Source organism: Artemia sp. Qi Xiang Cuo, chromosome 10 (genome assembly GCF_049724085.1).
Source record: "Artemia sp. Qi Xiang Cuo chromosome 10, ASM4972408v1, whole genome shotgun sequence".
Taxonomy (NCBI): domain Eukaryota; kingdom Metazoa; phylum Arthropoda; class Branchiopoda; order Anostraca; family Artemiidae; genus Artemia; species Artemia sp. Qi Xiang Cuo.
The window spans coordinates 60,368,570-60,390,471 of NC_142803.1; the positions used below are offsets into that span (position 1 = coordinate 60,368,570).

The following is a 21,902-nucleotide window of genomic DNA, read 5'->3' on the forward strand; positions in this document are numbered from 1 at the left end:
CATTTCCTAACCGTAGAATTTTTAAAGTCTATTGCCTCATTTGCGCTTTACTGAAAAAAAACTTATTTTTTTTATATATTTATACCCTTTAAAAATGTAAGAAATTACAGTTAAACAAAAACCATGAATTTGAGAATAAATCCTGATCCCTTCAACATGACCTGAAAGTTTCAATTCAGTACCCTCAGCAGTTCCTTAGATAATTTTGATACGTCCAATTTGACAACAAGTCTAAATATAGTATATTTCGATTTTATTCATCATTCTCCGAAAATTTTTGAAATTTTCAGCTGAATACCCAAAGCCTTTTGCGAGACCTACGATCAAGCATGCTCTCTTTTCGCAATAAACAACCTTATGTAAACAACAAGCAACTTCCATGACTTACAGCCCTTGCCCTTTGGGCTGTGTGTGTGGGTGAGGGGAAGGGCCTGATTTCTTGTCCTTTTTTTGGCTAGCTTTCCAATCAAAGCCGTTTGGCATTACGGGGAACTTGTAAAGCTGCCAATTGGCTCATATGGTAATTTCAGCGTTTTCTACTTTAGTTTTACATATTATAAAGGGTATATTTTTTTTTACTAACAATACACAATATTCAATAACTATCAACAGAAGTTACATAGTTACAAGTTACAAAGTTTATTACCCGGAGACGTACCTGGTTTCTTCAAAGACATAGAAGCCATTTCATAGAAGCCATATTCAGGGTCTTCAGCAGGCTCTAAAAGGGACAAGGTGGTCTTGAGGGTATGATCAGGATTAGAAAGTTTATTCAAGTCTTTTGTTCCAAAGGTCTCATTTTCAGCTTCGACTGCTGAAAAAAATAGCGATCTTATAAGATTGATTTGACTGTTTCAAAACAAAAAAAATTAATTTAATCTCTTCTGAAAATATCCATAGGACAAGTTGCTTTAAAACAATAAATCTGGATAAAATCATCACTGCAAATAAGAGCAGCAAGTCAAAGATACTTCAGAATAGTATATCCTCTGGGAATTAGTTATCATTAAGCCGAAACAACTGGCGTTCAAAAGAAGCTTTTGATTTACTTCAACATTGTCCTTAGCATACCATGAAAACCTGACCTTAATAACTGTTCTGTTCTGACTGTTCTTATAATTTTGAATAAATGCCCTTTCAACCCCCTTAAATATATACAGTTTAATTTTATTTAGTTCAACCTCTCCTGAAAGTTTTAAATTTTACCCAAATAAATTCCTAAAATTTTGCATAAAACCCGTTTTCCATTATAAAATTCATTATTGAACAATTGTCAATTTGTCTTTTTTTTACGACCCTAGTCCCAGGGCTCTTTGGGTTTTTTTTATCCCTGGAGGGATACACATTGGAAGACTTGACTATTTTGAACAAAAGGTGTTGGGAAATCAACTAGAGTTTTAAGGTTAAGTGACCTGGCCAGCGATTTGCTATCGAGTTCATTAGCATCTCCTAGCATTACTACTCCAAAATATAGTTCTCTGGACGTAATCTGTCGATTCCTGCAGCTTTGCCCAAAAAGCATTTCTTGCCGCAGCGGGCTGACCAGGTAAGTAATAGAGAAACGCACACTGCTACGGCAGAGAGCGGCCAAGAGAGTCGCTAGCTTTGACCCAAATAATTTCAATATTATCTTCCAGAAAAGGTATATTTAAAAGCTGAGGTTTAAAATCTTCGTGCATGAGGGCCATAATTCGTCCTCCTTTTTCCCAAGAGGATGGTCATCAGGCCAAACTTAATAAAAGAAGAAAAGTTAGGAACCCTCAATGAATTAAAATCTTGTCGGTGGACCTGGGAAACACAGATAACAGAAGAGCCAAGCATTTGAGCCGTGGTCTGAAGTTCAGTAAATTTTTCTAGATTTAAACTTTCGGCGTTGCTGTAAAGGAAGGAAGGAAATACGTAGCGTTTGTCGTGGAACTCCCAGGAAAAAGGTTTATTTTGAAATTTCTTGCCCCCTATTGCGACTGGAGCAGCAACAGGATTATTTTAACTGAAGTCACCAACAATTTTTTCCTTCTGCAGGGAAAGGGGTAAAAGGGAGGGGGAATAGAATAGGGACGGGCCTGGTTGTTGATTGGCTGTTGAAGAAAATGGATAGGTGGGGGTAGTAGGAAAAGGGTCTAAGAGGCTCCTGAGATGTGTCATAGGAGGGGTGGTGTACTGAAAATGGGTGCTGGATTCCCCAGGAAGGTGGGCCTGCGTTTGAACCCAAGAGTTTTCCCTTCTTTTCTACACCCCAAGAGGGTTTGTTTTGGATTTTCTGCTGTTCGCGTCGTCGAAGGAGGGCATTTTTTGATGACCTAGGGTCATTACAGTTAAAATGCGCTAGTCTACAATTTTCATACATAGATGTAGGAAGCAGCAGAGCATACCAAACTTACATGTTCCTTTTTCGAAAAATTTAAACACCCCTTTTGACTTGGGATGTTCAGGGCGAGATCAAACTGTATTTTGTTTACTGGAGTCACTTTATTTTCATGAGCAAATTTGCAGTTAGCTCCCCTCTTGCAAAAACCATTCCGAAATAACCAACACTCTCTTTTATATGGTGGCTTGATTATTGTCTCGAAAATGATACGTAAGTCCTCTTCCTATAACTTGTCAATCGGAACAACATTATTCTCATCTCTTGCGGCTATGGCAGTATTATTATTCACCGCACTTGGAAGGGGCGTATACGATGTAACTGACGTCACACTTACAGCATTCATTTCGCATTGGTTATTTGGGGCGGCTGGGTACTAAGTTCATGGCCGCTTGGAATTTTATCCAGGGGAAACCAGTTTTGAAACTGATTTAACTGCATCTTCAGAGAATCGATTGTCGTTGTTTTTCGTCGACTAAAATGTCTAGCTTACGGCATTCTTGCATACCAATCGAAAGCTTCTCAGAAATAGACCTGACTTCATTGTCAAGCTTATCGATAAAAGAATCACGGGCTGAACGTTCATTCTCAAGGATAGAGCATCTATTTCTTAACGCTGAAATTTCTTGTATATGTTCTGCACAATCGACAAAGGGAGTTTTCTGCTTTGTGCTGGGCCTAGTTATTGTCCTTGCTTGAGGATTGGAGGACCTGGGAATGACTATAGGCGTGTTTTTTGCAACAGACCTAGAACTTGCTTTTGGTGTAACTTTGCCAGAAAGTTTTTCATCACTTGTAATCAAAGGGGAAGTGGGACTATCACAGTTTAAGCAAAGCCATTTCTGTAACTTCTCTCTTAAACCAAGAGTAATCTTTGCACATTTGGGGTGCACTGCCTGCATTGAACTGTCCCACTGGTTGCTGGGTTTCTACATTCAGGACAATAATATTTAGGCATTATTAAAAGGGAAAGTATTGATCCTGAATGATTCTGATTGACAGGGGGAACTGCCCCTCTTCTGCTTACCAATTAGGGCTACGTTAATGTCTTATTAAATCACTTTACTTCTACACTCTTTGAATGCTCAAAAATCGTAGAGCTTGCTCATGAAGCAGGACATTGTAATTGGTCAATAACTGGAACTCTGATCTGCGTCCTTTCCTTTTTTCAAAAAAGATGGTACAATTCCTGAAAAAAAACTTTCCGGAACCAACGACTTGGCTAAACACATCTGGAATAGGAGCTGAATGTGTGTTAACAATAATGGACACTTAATGGAGAAGTGATTGTAACACAGACCATCCATATCAGGAGCACTTGATTTCTTAACCCTCTTTAAAGCCTGATAGATATCACCACCAGATATTGACAATATATGGGCTTGCTGAAGAACTTGCGGAATAGTGTTATGCAATAAGGAAGAAAACGTGGACCAAATAACAGTTCTTTTTTTAAAGTAGTTTTCTAGAAAAAATGCAAAAAAATTTAAATTATATACACTATTTACCAGAAACATATACTACCTAGATTAATATCAGCAGACTCAGAGAGGTCAGTTGAATCCATGTTTTACCAACCAAGTCAAAAACACTGAGCTACTCTTCCATGCAATTTAAAATTTTCAGACTCGGAATAATTAGCAGAACTGAATGTTATATTGAAACCTGGAAAACAGTTAGAAGAACTATAATTTAATAACTGTAGGATTCTAAAAAGAGGAAGGAACATACAAAAACCAACATACCGTAGAAAAAACCTGTCTAAAGCTTACAAGAATGAAGCAAAAAGAAGACATTAGCAAAGAAAACTGACTTACTATTAAGTAAAATATTATGCTTCCTTTGAAAAACGACACAGCTGTCAAGCATAAAAAGCAAAACAGAATAAAAGGGCAGAACACCTTTCAAGAGAGTACACTAGCAAGATATCTATTGGTAAAAATTTTAAGGAACAGATATTGCATTGCTAGATATGACATTCGGTTTTGGGTTATAACAGAAGATACTTCAAACAGAATTTCCCAAACAAATAGGACCCACTGAACACAAGAAAGTAAAAGATTGTTTGTTGATTCCTTTTCTGAAATAGCTACAATAATACTAAAAAAAAATAACCCCACTGCCCCACATTTTCTACTGCCCCTCCATTATTTTTTTTTTTCAAATCAACAATTGCTACCACACAACCCAGCTCTTATGGATCTGACAGATGGATGTAAGTTGGATCTCAAATTTCAAATTAGGAGGGGGGGGGGGGGGCAAACGTAAACCAAAACACTAAGTTTATTCAGTCATTGAAATAAGAAGCACATAATCATTCTCACTTGTAAGAATTTACAAGCATTGGGATATTATTATACCTTAACTTAATCTAGGAAGTCAAACTCCAAGTCAAAACCAAGCATTAAATTTGAAGGAACTTACTCAACAATTTTCATTTGAATAAAATGGAGTCCAACTCTGAATCAAAACCAAACAAATTTAAACTTTTTATTCCCAATAAGGTTTTGATGTACCCTAATAGAGATTTTTATTCTGTTCCAAGATTTTGTGCAGCATGCTAGTCATATTTGCTTCAAGTAGTATTTCTAGCAGAATTGTTGAAAATTGAATAATAATAACATTTAAGAATGCTAAACAGCTTTTATACACAATACACTAATTTTTGTTTCTTTCTTTGTTTATGTTACTTGCTTCTATTTTCAAAGATCAAAATAGTGGATTTCAATTGTTTCTTTATGTACCTATTTTTCTTGAAATTCATAAAATTTTTGCAGCCCATTGAATATTTTCAAGTGACAATTTGGCTCACTATAATAAAAGATTGAACATCCCTGGATTAAGATAATTAGAACTCCTTAGGATATTTCAAATAAGCAAGCAAATTCATTTCTTTAAAACTTTATCTTACCCTGCTATGATCCCTCAATCCCAGCCCCCATAAATACAAAAAGAACAAATGAAAGAAATAAAATATGAAAATAAATCCTATAGAATAAATTAAAACACAAAATCAGTTTTTTTTTTCAACTAAAAGTAAGGAGAAGCATTAAATCTTAAAATAAATGAAGATCATTCAATATTTTAGAGAGACCATTCCTTTCCTCAACACCTCATTCATTACACTAAAGCTTTGTAGTACTTCCGAAAGGCTTGTTATTCCAATTTGAAAGGCTTGAGTTTCAGCAATTGGTCTTATGTTGGACAAAATTTGAATATTTAGTCACAGTTTTTAATGAAGAGTAGTTTTGTTGAATAAGTTCTTACATGTATTTCTGCTACAGAATTTTGGGTAAATAGAAAGTGGAATTATTGATTTTATGTACTGATATTCTGCATGAATTTTTATCTTCTATGCAGCTCAAGCCAACATAACTTCTACAATAGGGTTCTCTGAATTTTCACTATGCACCAGTTGATTGAGAAGACGCAAGAGTTTCACCAAAAAGCGTACATTGCATTCGTGGACTTTAAGGCTGCCTTCAATTCTGTTGATGCGCTGTTCACTTTGGCTGATACTAAGAACTACGGGTCTACCCAAGAAATATTGCTCACTTTTTGAAAAGCTGTATGAGAATACGGAAAGCTGCATGCAAGTCAATGGAAGACGCAGTCCCACATTCTTGGTGAAGACTGGAGTCCGGCAAAGTTGCGCTGCTGCTCCTGAGCTTTTCAACTGCATCATAGACCATGTTATGACCAGCAAAACGCATCCCCTTCAGTTCGGAGACTGGCTACTCTCTGATGCTGACTTTGCCAATGACATTGCGCTAGTTGCGAACACTGTCGAAAAGGTTACAAAAGCTCTCCAGGTGCTCTCAGAAGAAGTCTCGAAAGATGGACTGGAGATCAACTGGCAGAAAACCAAAGTTATGGTCCTTGAGCCCCCACATCCCATTCTACTATAAAGGAAGTCAACATCAGAAGCAAACGAGTAGATGTGGTTGAAGACTTCACTTACATGGGATCTATTCTGTTGAAAGATGGCTTGATCCCAAAAGAGCTCACATCTTGAATAGACAAAGCGTCAGCACTTGTTGGGAGGCTTAGCAGCATATGGCGAAAGCCAAACATAAGCTGCTTTACCAAAATGCGCATTTACAATGCGTCAGTCAGCACTGTGCTGCTGTATGGAGCCGACATTTGGCCAGCTGCAAAATCTATCCTCAGCACTGTCAATGTTGCACAGACAAAACATCTCCAAAGAATTGAAGTACTTCACTGGACTAACTTCGTTAGCAACCAGACTCTCCTGTCATATGCCGCTCAAACTCCTTTCTGCATGCAGCTCACCCAGCGTGCTGTTTGGTGGTATGGTCACCTCCTTTGCATGTCAAGCGACCTCCCAGCACAGGTCGCATTTGACTTTGATCCGACCCTACATGGATGGAAGCAACCCAGAAGACGCCCCCCCCACTAGGTGGAAAGAAAAAGCTGATGAATTCCTCACCCAAGCCCACATCCCTGTGGAAGAAGCTGCAAGCCTGACAAGCAATAGGTCAACCTGGAGGCACCTAGTCTCATTGTTCTCTATGCTAAACCCTTGGCAGGAGCCTTAATATGCTTAAATACAATGTAAACATATATTCAAGTTCATTCAGACATTATATACAAACATAAAAAAATTAGGCTTATGATGTTAAATAGCTGAAAAACAAAGCGCCTTGTAGATTTCCCCGCCCTGCCCCCCCCCAAAAAAAATTAGAGCAAGGCTCATGATGCCCTATTTTGCCTTTTTCATCTTTGTGCTGTTAGGCCTGTGAATATACTGTTTTATAATTCATAGAGATAGATTCTTGTTTTAGGGGGAGCACTATTACCCTCCACTTTCACTAATAATGAAGGCATAGAATATATCAATTTCCACCCCCTCCCTCCCAGAACTCATGCTATATTTATCTGAAGGCACAATAAGAGTTAGGATATTTTGGCATCAAAATGCATTATTTGAGGTATCCTGCACCCCTCCCCCTCACCCAAAAAATTACTCACCACACCTTCTTCATAAAAGCTGATGTTCAATCATACACTTCGCCTTATATTTTCCTTAATTTAAAAGAAAAATTTCCACAGAATAAGTTTTTCAAAGAAAATTAAACACCCCAATTAAATAAAAAATGAACAAAAATAAAGTCAAATAATCTTCCAAATATAGAACCACCACAAATCACCACCAATAAATAAATGAATCCCAAAGCAAACAGAAATTACGATAAATAACCAAGTCAAACTCAAAACAAGCAGAAATTAGAACCTTCAATTTTCAATCAAACGTTTATACAACCACCATGTCCTTTAAAACCTTATATGTTCTTGAGCATAAATTACAACCCCTGCCCACATGCTCTGGGGGTTTATTTTACCCCTGGAGGCATTCTTATATGGATTTTAGACTATTTTGAACCAAATGGCCATCTCAGTATTTTAATTGGATGCATTTGGGGAAAAGAGAGTACAAAGGGCTAGTTTTCCTCTGATCCTTTTTCACTCTTAAAAAAGGGCACTGGAACTTTCTAATCGCCAATGGAACATGACCCTCCTAAGTTTATACAACCACCCTTTCTATAAAAAACCTTATGTTTTAACAATGGGCAACTAGCAAAACTGCTAGCCCTTGTCCTGAAGGGCTGTGTGTGTGGTGGGCGGGGGGAACTTGATATCCTCAAAGACAGAATTACTTGACCTTTCAACTAAGCTGAACAAAATGGTTACCTCATAACTGGGTACTTGCATTAAATATACTCTTTTATATACTAAAAGAAAGCTAGAATAATTGACCACCAAAAATTCTTACACCAATGTAAGAAACTAGATTTAATTCCACATTCTATGAGACCCAGAGTGAAAATATCAAGTAAGATTTATAGGTACTGTCCCGAAATCTGAGAAAAATGCAATAAGTGAAGTTTGGTTAATGCTAATGAAAAAAACGAAATAGGATACAAATATAATAGTTTAGAAACAAATTTTTGCTATATAAGATAAGATAAGATAAGATTTATTCCAAAAATGAACTATCACTAGCCTTTGAAGGCCGAATTCGCATTCTGAGTCAAATAACAGACAATAACACACAAATCAAGTCAAATAAAAAGATCAAAATTCTGAGGTCAGATAAAAGATAAAAATATGAAGTAAAAAATAAGTTCGAACATGAAATTAAAATAAAAATTTATGAAACACTTGCTACACTGGCAATACAAGAAATTGGTTAGGTACAAATTAGAAAATATTAATTGTGTCAGTTATAGCTAAAGATAAGATAAAGATAAGAAAGTAAAAAAAAAAAAAGAAACTATTGGGACATTTTATTCAATTTTCCTGTAATAAACGGGACAAAAGTTTTTTCATATCTCGAAGTAACGCAGTGAATGGGGGACAAAACCGGGAGAGGATCAGACATAGCTCGAGGCGGGCGTAATCTGCATGGGGAGTGACATTTGGGGAAAATACTTGCCGTCCGAGGGTTTGTTATGGCATTTTTTGCAAAACAGAGGCACAAATTATTTCTTCGTCTCTCGAGGGTCTCTAGGTTTGAAATATTTAAAAAAATACAAATACGGTATCTTGCCCTCTTTAAAAATAATTTTTAGAGGTCTCTTTTGGACATTTTCAATTTTTCGTGTTGCTTCATTAGAGAGACCAGGGTGCCACACAGGACAAGCGTACTATAATATGGGACGCACAAAAGTAATGTATACTTGTAGTAAATGTGATTGGGGGCAACTGAATTTATTTAAAAGTTTAAGGAGGGAAATCGAGGAGTTTGCTTGTCGTATGATATTATTTATATGGTCATCCCATTTCAAATTGGAAGAAATTGTAACACCAAGGAGTTTATGAGATGTGACAGAGGTTTCAGGAGGTATAGGAGCAAGAAAAAGGGGAGGGGATGTAAGGAAACTTACTGAGACTATTGCGGATTTAGAAGGGTTAACAGTCATGTCAAGGGACGAGGCCTCACAGGCAATATCTTGGAGGATGCCCATTGGGTTGCTAAAGATGTTTTTATGACATATCTCTAAAACTGTCAAGTCATCAACAAATTTCCATCTATTGTCATAAAGGGTTGAAAGGCTATTAATCATAAGAGAAAAAAGGAGAGGGTCTAGAATAGTCCCCTGAGGAATGCCATTAAATATGGGGAGATGATGTGAGAAACAATTTAGATATTTAACTGTTTGAGATCTATTAGAGAGAAAAGAGGCAACGAGTTTAACAACGAAAGTTTCAATGTGGAATTCATTTATAAGTTTATGTATGAGTAAATTGTGGTTAATCAAATCAAAGGCTTTTTGAAGATCAATAGAAATTGGATTAAGCCAAGTGTTAGGTTTTTCAAGTAATTTACCCATGGTATCAACAAGATGATTCAGGTAATGAGAGGTTGACGTGGATTTAAGATTACCAAACTTTCTAAGATCAATGCGGGGGAGGACTTTCATCTTAAGCCAGTCTGCGAGAAAACTTTCATACAATTTTGAAAAAATCGAGGTGAGGGTAATAGGACGAATGCCGTCAAAACCAGGCTTGCCATTTTTCTTTTTAATTGGGGTAATAAAGCCTTGCTTCCAATATTGAGGGACCTGTCCAAATTTGGTAATTTCATTAAACAGGGTGGATTGGGGTTTTGAGAGGTAATCACTGAAAGCTTTAATCAGAGGAACAGGAATATCTAAAGGGCAAATGCTTGATCGTTTTAGTTTTTCATTTTTTTTTACAACATCAAGTGGAGAAATATGTGTGAGTGAAAAAGGAACAGGAATATCTGGAAATTCGTAAGATAGTGGTGGGAGACTCTGGACAATAGAAGCCAAAAACTTATTCAGGTTATTAGCTGTGGTCTTTTGAGGCTCATTTAAATTAAAATTTAGTTGTTCTTGACTCTTGCCGGTAAGTTTTTTAATTTCAGAGTACCAGTTCTTTGGTTTATCATGGCACAAGTCTTTAATTTTATTTTTATAATAGGCTCGGGCAGCTTTTCTAATTTGACTTTTTAATTCCTTTCTTAACTTATTTGCTTCAACTAAATTACCCCTCTTAAATAAGCTTATTTTCGTACGAATTAATGTTTTTATGTGATTATTTATGGAAGGTTTATCACTGGAGCACTATCTGATTTTTTTTCCGGGAAACATAATGAATAGGAATCAATTACTTTCTTATGAAAAATCAAAATTTTGTCATCAAGGTTATTAGAATTAAAAGGTCTGACCAACTTTCACTGGTCAGCCATGATCCAAAAGAAAAAGTCCTGCGTCACTGAGGGGACGGCAAACCCCAATGGAGGTAGTAAAGGAATATTCAATGGCTGAGGAGGGAGAAAAAAGAAGACAATAGTGGTAACTGCCTCCTAGTGGTGGCAGTGCTTGCTGGGAGTTATAAAACTTACTCATATTTGAACAAATAACATCCAGAGAGGTGTTACCTTTTGTTGTAGATATTTTAACCAGTTGTTTAATATTAAGAAAGGTGTAGATAGAGTCTATCCTCAGGTCATTCGCATCACCAAGTAAGCAAATACCAGCGTTCGGATACTTTGACAACAAAAAGTCAGCACTTATAAGAAATTGTTGGATAAATTTGCGTTTCTGGTCAATACATTGGTTAGGGGAACGATAAAAGACGGCGGTTACAATTTAATTGAAAGAGCGGGGAAGTACTTTCGGTCGAAGGCTCAGCCATAGAATTTCATCATAATCTGATAAGTTGGGGGTGGGGATGAGTTTAGGTTGGAGGTTATCTCGGACAAAAAAAAAATATACCACCCCCTTTTTTCCCGAGAGGGTGGTCGGGAGGGCGAAGTTTTATAAACTGAATATAATTGCTAATTTTTAGGAAATCTGGGTTCTGGGACTGAACCTCTGTCACAGCAATAACATTAATTTTATGAATTTCAGAGATACCCTCGAGTTCTGTAATTTTGTTAAAATTCAGGCTCTCAGCATTGGTAAGTAGGAAAGTTGGAAATTTAAACCGATTTGGGTATTGTGATTTTTTTTCAATTCGGGATGGAGTTATTTGGTGTTGAAGTTTATGAGAAGGATGCTGTGGGTAAGGGTGTGGTTTTGAGGCATTATTAAAAGGCGGGACTGGACAGGGCTTGAGAGAAAAGGAGGACAGTGAACATATTATGGGAATATTATTAAGTAGGGATGGAACTGCGGTGGAATTCATCTTACTATTTGAAGTTTTAGAAATTTTGCATGGATGTGTTACCTGTGGATCATTCTGCCTGCTTACTCTTAAACCAGAGTTATACTGGGAGGGTAGCCAGGGGGGATAAAGTGCAAGGGAAGGGAGAAAGGTTTCCTGGTGATCTGGGAATAAGTCAAATTGGGAGTGATCTTTATATGGGGGTTGGGGGGGGGGGCAAGATGATGCTGAGGGAGGGAAGTAAGGTGGGGGGTGTCCGAGAGGGGCGGGGTTGGGTTGGTTTCGGCAAATAACGGGTGGAGTCCAGAACCGGTCGGTAACTTCTTGGACGCACGGAGAAGAACGGAGTCGAAAGGAAGTGGTTTTTTGGGAGGAAAATGAATGAGGGGGGGGGGGGTTTGGGGATGGTCCGAATTGAGCAAAGTGATTGTGGGGGTTGGACTGACAGGGCAGGCGTAAGTAAATGGGGCGGAGGATTGTTTCGAGGGATGGGTTCCTTAGGTATACTGCGCTGTATCGGGTATGCAGGGGGATAAGACTGAAAGTTGAATGGAACACGACTTAGGGGAGGGGGGGGGGTCGTGAATACTTTCGGCGTCGCCCTAAAAAACGTTGGTTTTGTGGCTCAGTTTTGTGGAACCTACTACGACTCTTAATGGGCAATTTGATATGATGTTTTGCACAGCCAAAGCATCTTCCACTTGAAAAGCGTTTGCAGATATCAACATGGGGGTATTTGCAAAAATTATTCATACAACGGCTAAAAACATGAAACTTACAAATGTGTAGATATTTACAATTACTAGACATACATCTACTGTCTAAAAAACTAAAGCACACTTTCAGTTGATTACACTTAAGATCACATAACTCATTTTTTTGAATATATTATTGCATTGGGTGAGAATTTCTGATTGTAATTTCAACATCATTGTCAATTATTTAAGATGTCATAAAAACTGGATTTCAAGAACAAATTATCTTCAGTTAAAAAAGGTTAAATAGGAATATTTTGAATAAAACTCTTAATCCATTGAGAAAAATCTGCCAAGGTAAGTTCACCAGCACTTGCTTGATTACACATAGTGAAGTTTTAAGATTCAAATGGTTTTACAGTTTTTACGCAACTTGAAGAATTTGAATAATGCATATTTAAATTAGAAGTATCAGCTGAAGGAGAAACACTGGGCGATGTAGGGGATTTTAATGCATGTATAGCATCAACAATTGCTAGCTGAAAACCGACTTTTAACATTTTGATTTCATTGTCCTTGAAAAGATCACTTTTCTGACGTTCATAAAGATCGGATAAACTATCATAAAGAAATTCAAGATTAGTAATCCGTTTCCTGAGATTGACGATTTCCGCGTCTTTTTATATGCAATCTTCACAGGTATGGGGCTCGAGGACACTAGCCGTTTCTGCAATGCTTGCCAATTCACCTTTACTGGAACCATAGATTTGGGGGGAAATTTGGGAATGGGCTGTGGTTATTTTTGTAGAATCAATCGATCCATCAGAACTATTGTTGATATTACTCGAAGCACAAGGTATAGTAGGGGAATTTGTAATACCACTTCGAACGATCATTTCAAGTTGATTTTCATTGGAGATAGATGAATTTTCTTCATCCGAAATAACAGGGGAATTTACAGCCTCGATTGGTTGAACCACTTCTGGTTTATTATCGATGGTATTAATCAAGTCATTTTCAACCATCGACGCTCGGCATTGAACGCATAACCAATTTGGGTTTTTAAGGCGATTACTTTTTGTTATGCCAGCACAAGCAGGGTGCAACCAAGCATTGCACTTAGAACACTGGAAAGACCCAGTTCCACATTTTTTGTAGCATTCATTACAAGGATGGGACATTCTAGGCTAAGGAATAAAAACAAGACAGACCTTGAATTGGAAGCTATATCTTCAACTAAAACCTGGTCGCCTAAGCCAGGATTAGCACTGGTACTTGCTAAAGAAAAGTTCACAAGGCTGATCTCGCGTCTTCACTTAAAAATCACAAGCGTCATTTATTTCAAAACAAGACGGTACCTTTTTAGCCTAGGTACCTTTTTCTCCCTGAACCCCAAAAAACTAAAGTTTAAATATAGTCCCAGACTGAGAAACCCCTTTTTACACAGCATCAGAGGCAATTACTGGGTAATGGCTACCTGAGCTTTGCTTTTCTTTATGCTTGTTTCCCATATTTTAGAACAGTACTGAATTATAGATCTGCTCAGCACAGAGCTGGCCTTATCTTAATTAACCATGAATTAAATGACCTCCAACAAAGGAGAAACATGGTTTTTCAACAGATCAACACAATTAAATAGCAACTGAGTAATACTCTTAGGCCAGAAGAATTCACTATGATTGGCAAGATCCTGGACAAAAATTTTAAGTTTGTTTTTCAATAACCAGGAAAGTACAAATAGACAAGCTAGAAAAACTTAAATTTGAGTTTGCTACTAGGGTTACACACACTCCTAGAGTGTCACCAGGTCCAGCAGTCATCAGTTAATTTCTAGTGGGTCATATAATTTAGCTAAGATGAAAGTGAGGTAGGAAACACAAACAAGAAGTGAAGTTTGGTCAATGCTAATGATATAAAACAAAAACAATGAAATTATAATAGTTTAGAAACAAGTTTGGGCTGTATATTTGCACATTAGGGAGGTGGAGGGTAAAGCATAGCAAATATTATATTTGTAACCTAACCTAGGTACCTTTTTCAGCCCCTTCAACCTAAAAAAAAACAAACTAAAGTTCAAATATTTTTCAAGGAGTGAGCAATACCTCACTAGCAGAGGAAACCTGTTTTTGATTAGGATCTTTGAGATTCTATATGCAGTTCATGTCCAGTGTGCTCCAGCTAACTGATAAGTACCAAAAGTGAAAATGTCATTTCATGCCTTTTTTTAAGACTCTTTCATAATTCAAGAATTACTTCTGGGGCTTATTATATCTTGAGCCCTTAAAGGCGCCCTGAAGGTATTTTACATGAATTATGAAAAAGCATAAAAAAGCACCAAATGATGTTTTCACTTTCATCCTATTTAAATTATATAGCCCACTGCAAATTTACCATGAACATCCCCCCCACCCCTCTAATGTGCAAATATGTACCCTGAATTGTTGACAGCAAAGTTTCAAATTGCAAAATTCAGCACTATTTTTGTTGCTGGTATTAAAATAACACACAGTTAAATTGAAATGGTAGGACAACTTTTTTTTATTTGAGTCACCTATTTAATGAGGTTTAAATTCTTATAATCAAGTATTTTTGGAATATATTACTCTTGAACAACTTATTTATAAACTAATGATATGTTTTTAGGTAAATTTCTAGGTGGCACTATAATTTAGCTAAGATAAAAGTGAAAATGTTATTTAATGCCTTTTTTATGCTCTTTTATAATTCATTAATTGCTTCTGGGGCTAGCTGCATATTAAGCCCTTAAACGGACCCCAAAGGTATTTTATATGAATTAAGAAAGGGCATAAAAAACATCAAATGATGTTTTCACTTTCATCCTAGCTAAATTATATGGCCCACTGCAAATTTACCATGAAATTTACCCACTTCCACCCCTCTAATGTGCAAATATATACCCTGAATTGTCAATGGCAAAGTTTTGAATCACAAAATTCAGTGCTATTTTTGTTAATGGCATTTGAGAACCTTGAAACAGTAAGAAAATAGTTTATATTTGAGTTGCCTAATCAATCAGGTTTGAATTGTTATAAAATATAGAATATTTTTGGAATTTATTACTCTTGAACAACTTATTTATAAAATAGTGATATGTTTTTACCAACTTTTAAATAACCTAACTACTGTTGATAGCTTCTTTGTGTGGTTACAAAAATGAAATACTTTTGAGGCCCCTTTAAGGGTTAAAGACACAACTAGCTCCAGAAGCATTTATTGAATTATAAAAGAGCAAAAAAAGGGATCAAATGACATTTTAACTTTAATTTTAGCTTAATTACATTGTCATCTAAATTTACCTGTTTATAACCACTTTTCAATAACTTAACATGTGTTGATAACTTCTTTGTGCAGTTGCAAAAACGAAATACCTTTGGAGCCCCTTTAAGGCTCAAAATGCAATTATCCCCAGAAGCAATTCTTGAATTATGAGAGCATAAAAAGAGGCAACAAATGAAATTTTCACTTTCATCCTAGCTAAATTGGTAAATTTGTAGGTGGCACTATAATTTAGCTAGGGTGAAAGTGAAAACATCATTTGATGCCTTCTTGATGCTCTTTCATCATACAATAATTGCTTCTGTTGCAATTTTCATCTTGAGCCCTTAAAGGGATTTCATTCTTATAACCACACAAAGAAGTTATAACCTAACTTACAAAATACTTGATTTTCAATTCGAACTATTTTCCTACTGTTTCAAGTTTTTCAAATGTCATTGACAAAAATAGTGCTGAATTTTGTCATCTGAAACTTTGCTGTTGACAAATCTGGGTATATATTTGCACATTAGGGGTGCGTGGGGGGATGGGTAAAGTTCATGGTAAATTTGCAGTGGGCCATATAATTTAGCTCTGAAGAAAGTGAAAACATCCTTTGATGTTTTTTTTATGCTCTTTCATATAAAATACCTTCAGGGCCCCTTTAAGGGCTGAAGATGCAATTTGCAACAGAAGCAATTATTGCATTATGAAAGAGCATTAAAAAAGGCATCAAATGATGTTTTCATTCACTTTCATCTTAGCTAAATTATAGTGCAACCTAGAAACTTACCACTAAATTATATGACCCACTAGAAATTTACACAGTCATCAATTTAAGTCAACAGACATTTGACCAAATGCAATTAGACATTCTTTCAAAAGGATGGAAATTTTCTCTCCCCCCCCCCAAACATATACCAGAAGAAGAAATCGTCTCCAATGTAGAGTCAGCTATAGCCTGTAACTCAAAAAAAGAAAACAAGCAACATTGATCCATAATGACTACTTGATTGATAAAGGAAACTGATAGTAAACTGAGAGTCCTGACCTTTGATGACCTTTAAAAATCTGTATGTTATAAAACAGAAACCTTGCAGAATAGATCTTCTGCTTAAATGAAGTACAACAAAATTGTTTTCAGCTTCACAACTTTGCTCAATCCCAATTTATAGAGTTTTGAAGATATGCAAATACATTTCCTAAATTTTGTGAAAAAATACTGATATGGCTTAAAATACTACTCCTATAGCAGGAATTGCATTTTCAGAACTAAAGTCAGAGAAAAAGAAACTGATAATTGAAATTAAGGAAAAATTTTGTTTTGTCAAAATTTCAATAGGTAGGCCTATTATGGTAAATTTTTTGCAGATCATATTATTGACTTAAGAATAAAGTAAATATACCACTTGATGCCTTTTGTATGCTCTTTCCAAATATAATAATCATTTTTGTTGGAAATGAATTTTAGCCTCCACCCCTATATATACCAATTCAGGGTATATATTTGCAAATTAGGGGGTGGGGGTAAATTTTATTTCTCATGTAAATGAGAGGTCATTTTATACTTTCCCCCCCTCCCCCTAATGTGCAACTATATACCCTGAATTGGTATCTTTAGGGGTGGAGGCTAAAATTCATTTCCGACAAAAATGATTATTATATTTGGAACGAGCATAAAAAAAAGGCATTGAGTGGTATGTTTATTTTATTTGTAAGTCAATAATACGATCTGGGAAAATTTTACTGGTATAACCTATCATGTAGGCAAATTTCAAGATCCTCTAAAGAGAGAAGAAGTGGAGGAAGGGACTCCACCCTTTGACTATTGGAAAAAATTACTTTATAAGCTTATATAGAATGGTACTATCCAATCTCCTTATAATTAAAAACATTTTAGTCATCTAGTTGGAAAATTTGGCCCATCTGTACAGGAGAAATCTATATTTGCCAACTAGTTGACAATAAATGTTGCCCCAGCAGAACTTTCCTTTTCCAACTAGTTGACTAATAACTTCTCCCTAACAAAACTTAATTTTTCCAACTAGTTGACTAATAAATTCTCCCCAGGAACACTTAAATTTGTCAACTAGTTGACAATTAACGTTGCCTCAGGAATACTCTGATTTTTCAACTAGTTGACTAATAACTTCTCCCCAGAAAAAACTAAATTTTTCCAGCTAGTTGACTAATATCTTCTCCCCAGCAAAACTTAATTTTGCCAACTAGCTGGAAACAAGCTTTGCCCCAGAAAAAAATTCATTTTCCAACTAGTTTACTAGTAACTTCTCCCCAGCAAAGCTTAATTTTGCCAAGTAGCTGGAAACAAACATTACCCCAGGAAGGAATCCCTTATCTAGCTAGTAACTTCTTCCCTTGCTGGAAGTTCCCACAAGCTTTAAATCTTTCTTTAAGGGATCACCTCAACCCAGACAAGGAAAATCTGCTTTCCTTTTAGCCATATGCAGCTGGTCAAACAGGCAGATCTGTGGCAATTTGTCATCCTTCTTCTGCAGAATGTGTCCTAGCCACCTTAACCTTTCTTTCATTATAGCCCACATTTTTTGTACAGCCTACTGTTTGAAATAGTGTCAGTCATTTGGGTACCCAGAAGAATCTGTAGGCAATTTCTATGGAAAACATCTAGCAAATTTTCATCCACTTTTTTGAATTTTCTTTCAGTTTTTTATATATTGATTGGATCATCAGGGAGGGAGGGTTGCTTTGTTGTTAGAATAGCAACTAATATATTGAAAAAGAACATGAAGGCCCTAGAAAGCAGGATTGAACCACATTTTTGTACAGCCTACTGTTTGAAATATGGTCAGTTAGCTGGATACCCAGAACAATTTGTAGACAATTTCTATGAAAAACATATAGCAAAATATTATCCAGTTTTTGGAATTTTCTTTTAGGTTTGTATATATTGATGGGATCATCAGGGAGGGAGGGTTGCTTTGTTGTCAGGATAACAACTAACATATTGAAAAAGAGCATGAAATAAAAACATTGCTAGTCTTATTTTATTAGCCTACAATGTTTTTTGAGAAGTGCTGCTAAACTGAAATTTTACCATTATTTGAATATTTGACTAATTTTTCCCTTCTATTCTTAGAGATGTCTATTGAAAAAGGGGATTCTACCCTTTGACTATTGAAACAAATTACTTTATAAGCTTATATAGAATGTTACTATCCAATCTCCTTTTAACATCATTTTTAATAAAAACCTAAAAAGGGCTTATCCCAGATTTCCCTCTCAATCACTTGGACTATCTGTCCTGGCTTTTTCTACAATTAGCCATGTCTTGATGTCTACTGCAAAATACTTGATTTTCAATTCATGTGTTGCTGGAAACAAATATTGCCCCAGAAAACAATTCATTTTCCAACTAGTTGACTAATAACTTCTCCCCAGCAAAACTTAATTTTTTGAACTAGTTGACTAATAACTTCTCCCCAGCAAGACTTAATTTTGCCAACTAGATGGAAACAAACATTACCTCAGAAAACAATTCATTTTTGAACTAGTAACTTCTCCCTTCCCAGGAAGTTCCCATTTCCTTTAAATCTTTCTTTATGACATTCTCTCACTCAAGAAAAGGACAACTTTCTTTCCTTTTAGCCCTAGACAGTTGGCCAAAAAAGAAAACCTTTGGCACTGTGTCAATATTCGTCTGTTGAATGTTTCCTAACCATTTAAATGTTTCTTTTATCATAACCATAGGGAGCAAGATTGAACCACATTTTTTGTACAGCCTAGTGTTTGAAATATTGTCAGTCATCCCCCTAGACAAGAACAACTTGCTTTCCTTTTAGCCATAGACAGTTGACCAAAAAAGAAAACCTTTGGCAATTTGTCAACCTTCATCTGCAGAATGTGCCCTAGCCACCTTAACCTTTCTTTCATTATAGCCCACATTTTTTGTACAGCCTACAGTTTGAAATATTGTCAGTCATCTGGATACCCAGAACAATCTGTAGGCAATTTCTATGGAAAACATCTAGCAAATTTTCATCTACTTTTTGGAATTTCCTTTTAGTTTTGTATATATTGATTGGATCATTAGGGAGGGAGGGTTGCTTTGTTGTTGGAATAGCAACTAATATATTGAAAAAGAACATGAAATAAGAAAATGGTTATTTTATTAGCCTACTATGTTTTTTGAGAAGTGCTGCTAAACTGAAATTTTACCATATTTGGAAATTTGACTAATTCACCCTTCTATTCTTAGAGATGTGTGCACTTACAGTTTCAAGTAGCCCAGCTGGTCAATATATATGAAATCATATTATTGAGTTAGGAATAAATTTAATACACCATTCTATGCCTTTTTTTTATGCTTATAACGGATAAAATAAGCATCTATATTATAAATTAGTTTCAGCCCCCCCTATATCGGTCCAGTCATGTTTAGGTTAGTTCTAACCTATATAGGGGGGGGGGGCTGAAATTAATTAGTATTGGTAATTCTGATTATAGTCTCAAAAAGAATAAAAAAGGCATCAAATGGTGTATATAGGCCAGGGTGAAAGCCTATTGAAAAAATTTAAAATTGTGGCCCCTGATAAGAAGACATGTTAAGAAAACAATTCTTACTTTAAAATATGTATAATGATCCTAGTTAACATATTATCCAAGGGGTGAACCTTTATCATCAAGTCTTTCCTCTAAAAAACCTTCTTTTTCCAGCTTAAAAGAAAAAGTTTCAAAAAACTACCATGCTGAGATTCAATGCCTAAGTCTTTCAAAATTGCTGCTATAAATTGCCGCTTTGAGCTGCCATATAAGTTGTTTTATAGAGTGCGTTCAGTTAAGCTTATTTTGGTTATTACCTTAAATTACCTTAAATCGCACTTGCTAGCGATATGGACGAGTCCAGTGTACGCCAGTTAGTGATGATAGGGCCGCGGGACATCAGCTTCATCCCATTGCGTTAGCCATAGTTTGGTTTCCCATTCCTTATCAAGATTGGCTTTGAAACTGTCAACGGATGGTGAACTCACTGTCGTTTAGCTCAGATTGTTCCAGAGGCTTATGATGCGGTAGGAGAAAAAATGGTTCCTCTTCCTTGTATTAGCACGCTTCCGAAAAAGCTTCGCTGAATGACCCCTGGTTCTTGACAATTGGGCAGGCTGAAAGAGGTCCTTGTCGTCAGACTTGAGCAGTTTGTAGGTCATTATCATATCACCTCTTCGCCGACGGTATGTCAGAGTTGGTAGCTTGAGGCTCTGCAGTCGGCATTCATACTCTTTGTCTCTGAGCCCCTGTATGCATTTTGACGCCCGTCTTTGGACAGACTCGAGAGCCATCTGGTATGTTTTATTAATTGGCGTGGCGACACACATTCCAAATTCTAACCTCGGTCTCACCAGGCTCTTGTAAAGTTTTGTGATTATTGCAGGGGATCTACTTGTCATTGTACGTTTGATGAGACCGAGAGTTTGGTTCGCCTTTGCTACTGCAACTCGGGTGTGGCAGTTGAAATTAAGGTCTTCGTCTACAACGACCCCCAGATCTCTTTCAGAGGGACTCTCAGAGAGTGGCTGTCTCGCACCGGCATTTGCTGACATCGAGTATTGCCATCGTGGGTTATTTCTTCCAAAATGGAGAACCTTGCACTTTTCGACATTAAACTCGAGCCTCCATGTCCTGGCCCATTCGCCAAAGCTGTTAAGATCTGACTGTATTGAGGTCACACCTTGCTGAGTTCCGACAGGACCAATGAGCTTCGAGTCGTCGGCGTACAGGCTAAGCTTGCTTGTAACGGTTCTTCGAGCGTCATTAATATATACATTGAAGAGTGTAGGTCCCAAAACTGTTCCTTGAGGAACCCCGCTTAAGACCTCAGCTATTTTGGAGTAGTAAGCTCTGCCACCTTCACCAAAAACTCTGACCTGCTGCTTTCTTCTCTTTAGGAAAGACGTGATCCAGTCCACCACTCCCTCTTTAATTCCAATTGCCTTCAGTTTCAAATGAAGCCTTTGATGGCAGACTTTATCGAAGGCTTTAGCAAAGTCTAGCAAGACCATATCCACTGGGAGACCTTGGTCGAGGAGCTCAGTTATGTAATTATACGAGTCAATCAGATTGGTTTCGACTGATCTGCCTGGTTGGAAACCATGTTGTTGTTTCGATAGAAGGTTATTTGTGATCAAATGTCTAAGAACGGCAGTGTTGACAATACCTTCTAGGATTTTCCCAACAGCAGACGTAATACTGATTGGCCGATAACTGCAAGCTTTGCTCTTGTCTCCTCCTTTATGTATTGGCGAGATATGGGCTACTTTCCAGTCCATTGGTATGACTTTAGTGTCAATAGATTGCTGGAAGAGTCTTGAGAGGGGTATTGCTAGTTGGGAATGAGCTTCCTTTAAGAGTCGTGGATGTATGCCATCAGGCCCAACAGA

At 36.7% G+C, this 21,902-nt stretch overlaps 1 protein-coding gene across 4 annotated transcripts in view; it reads right to left on the reverse strand.

The window, feature by feature from the left end:
* Positions 1 to 20,271, reverse strand: part of LOC148947975 (uncharacterized) — a 37,267-nt gene extending 16,996 nt beyond the window's left edge. Inside the window, exons 1-3 of one of the 4 annotated variants that reach the window (XM_089095157.1) lie at positions 20,092 to 20,228; positions 3,890 to 4,030; positions 659 to 814 (exon numbers count right to left, since the gene is read on the reverse strand). In XM_089095157.1, coding sequence (XP_088951283.1) covers positions 659 to 814; positions 3,890 to 3,932 — 199 coding nt within the window. In that variant the 5' untranslated portion in view covers positions 3,933 to 4,030; positions 20,092 to 20,228. Of the gene's footprint in view, positions 1 to 658; positions 815 to 3,889; positions 4,031 to 20,091 lie in introns of all 4 variants that reach the window. The other 3 variants (XM_089095154.1, XM_089095156.1, XM_089095155.1) reach the window with 3 other exon arrangements.
* Between the last annotated feature and the right edge of the window lie 1,631 nt (positions 20,272 to 21,902).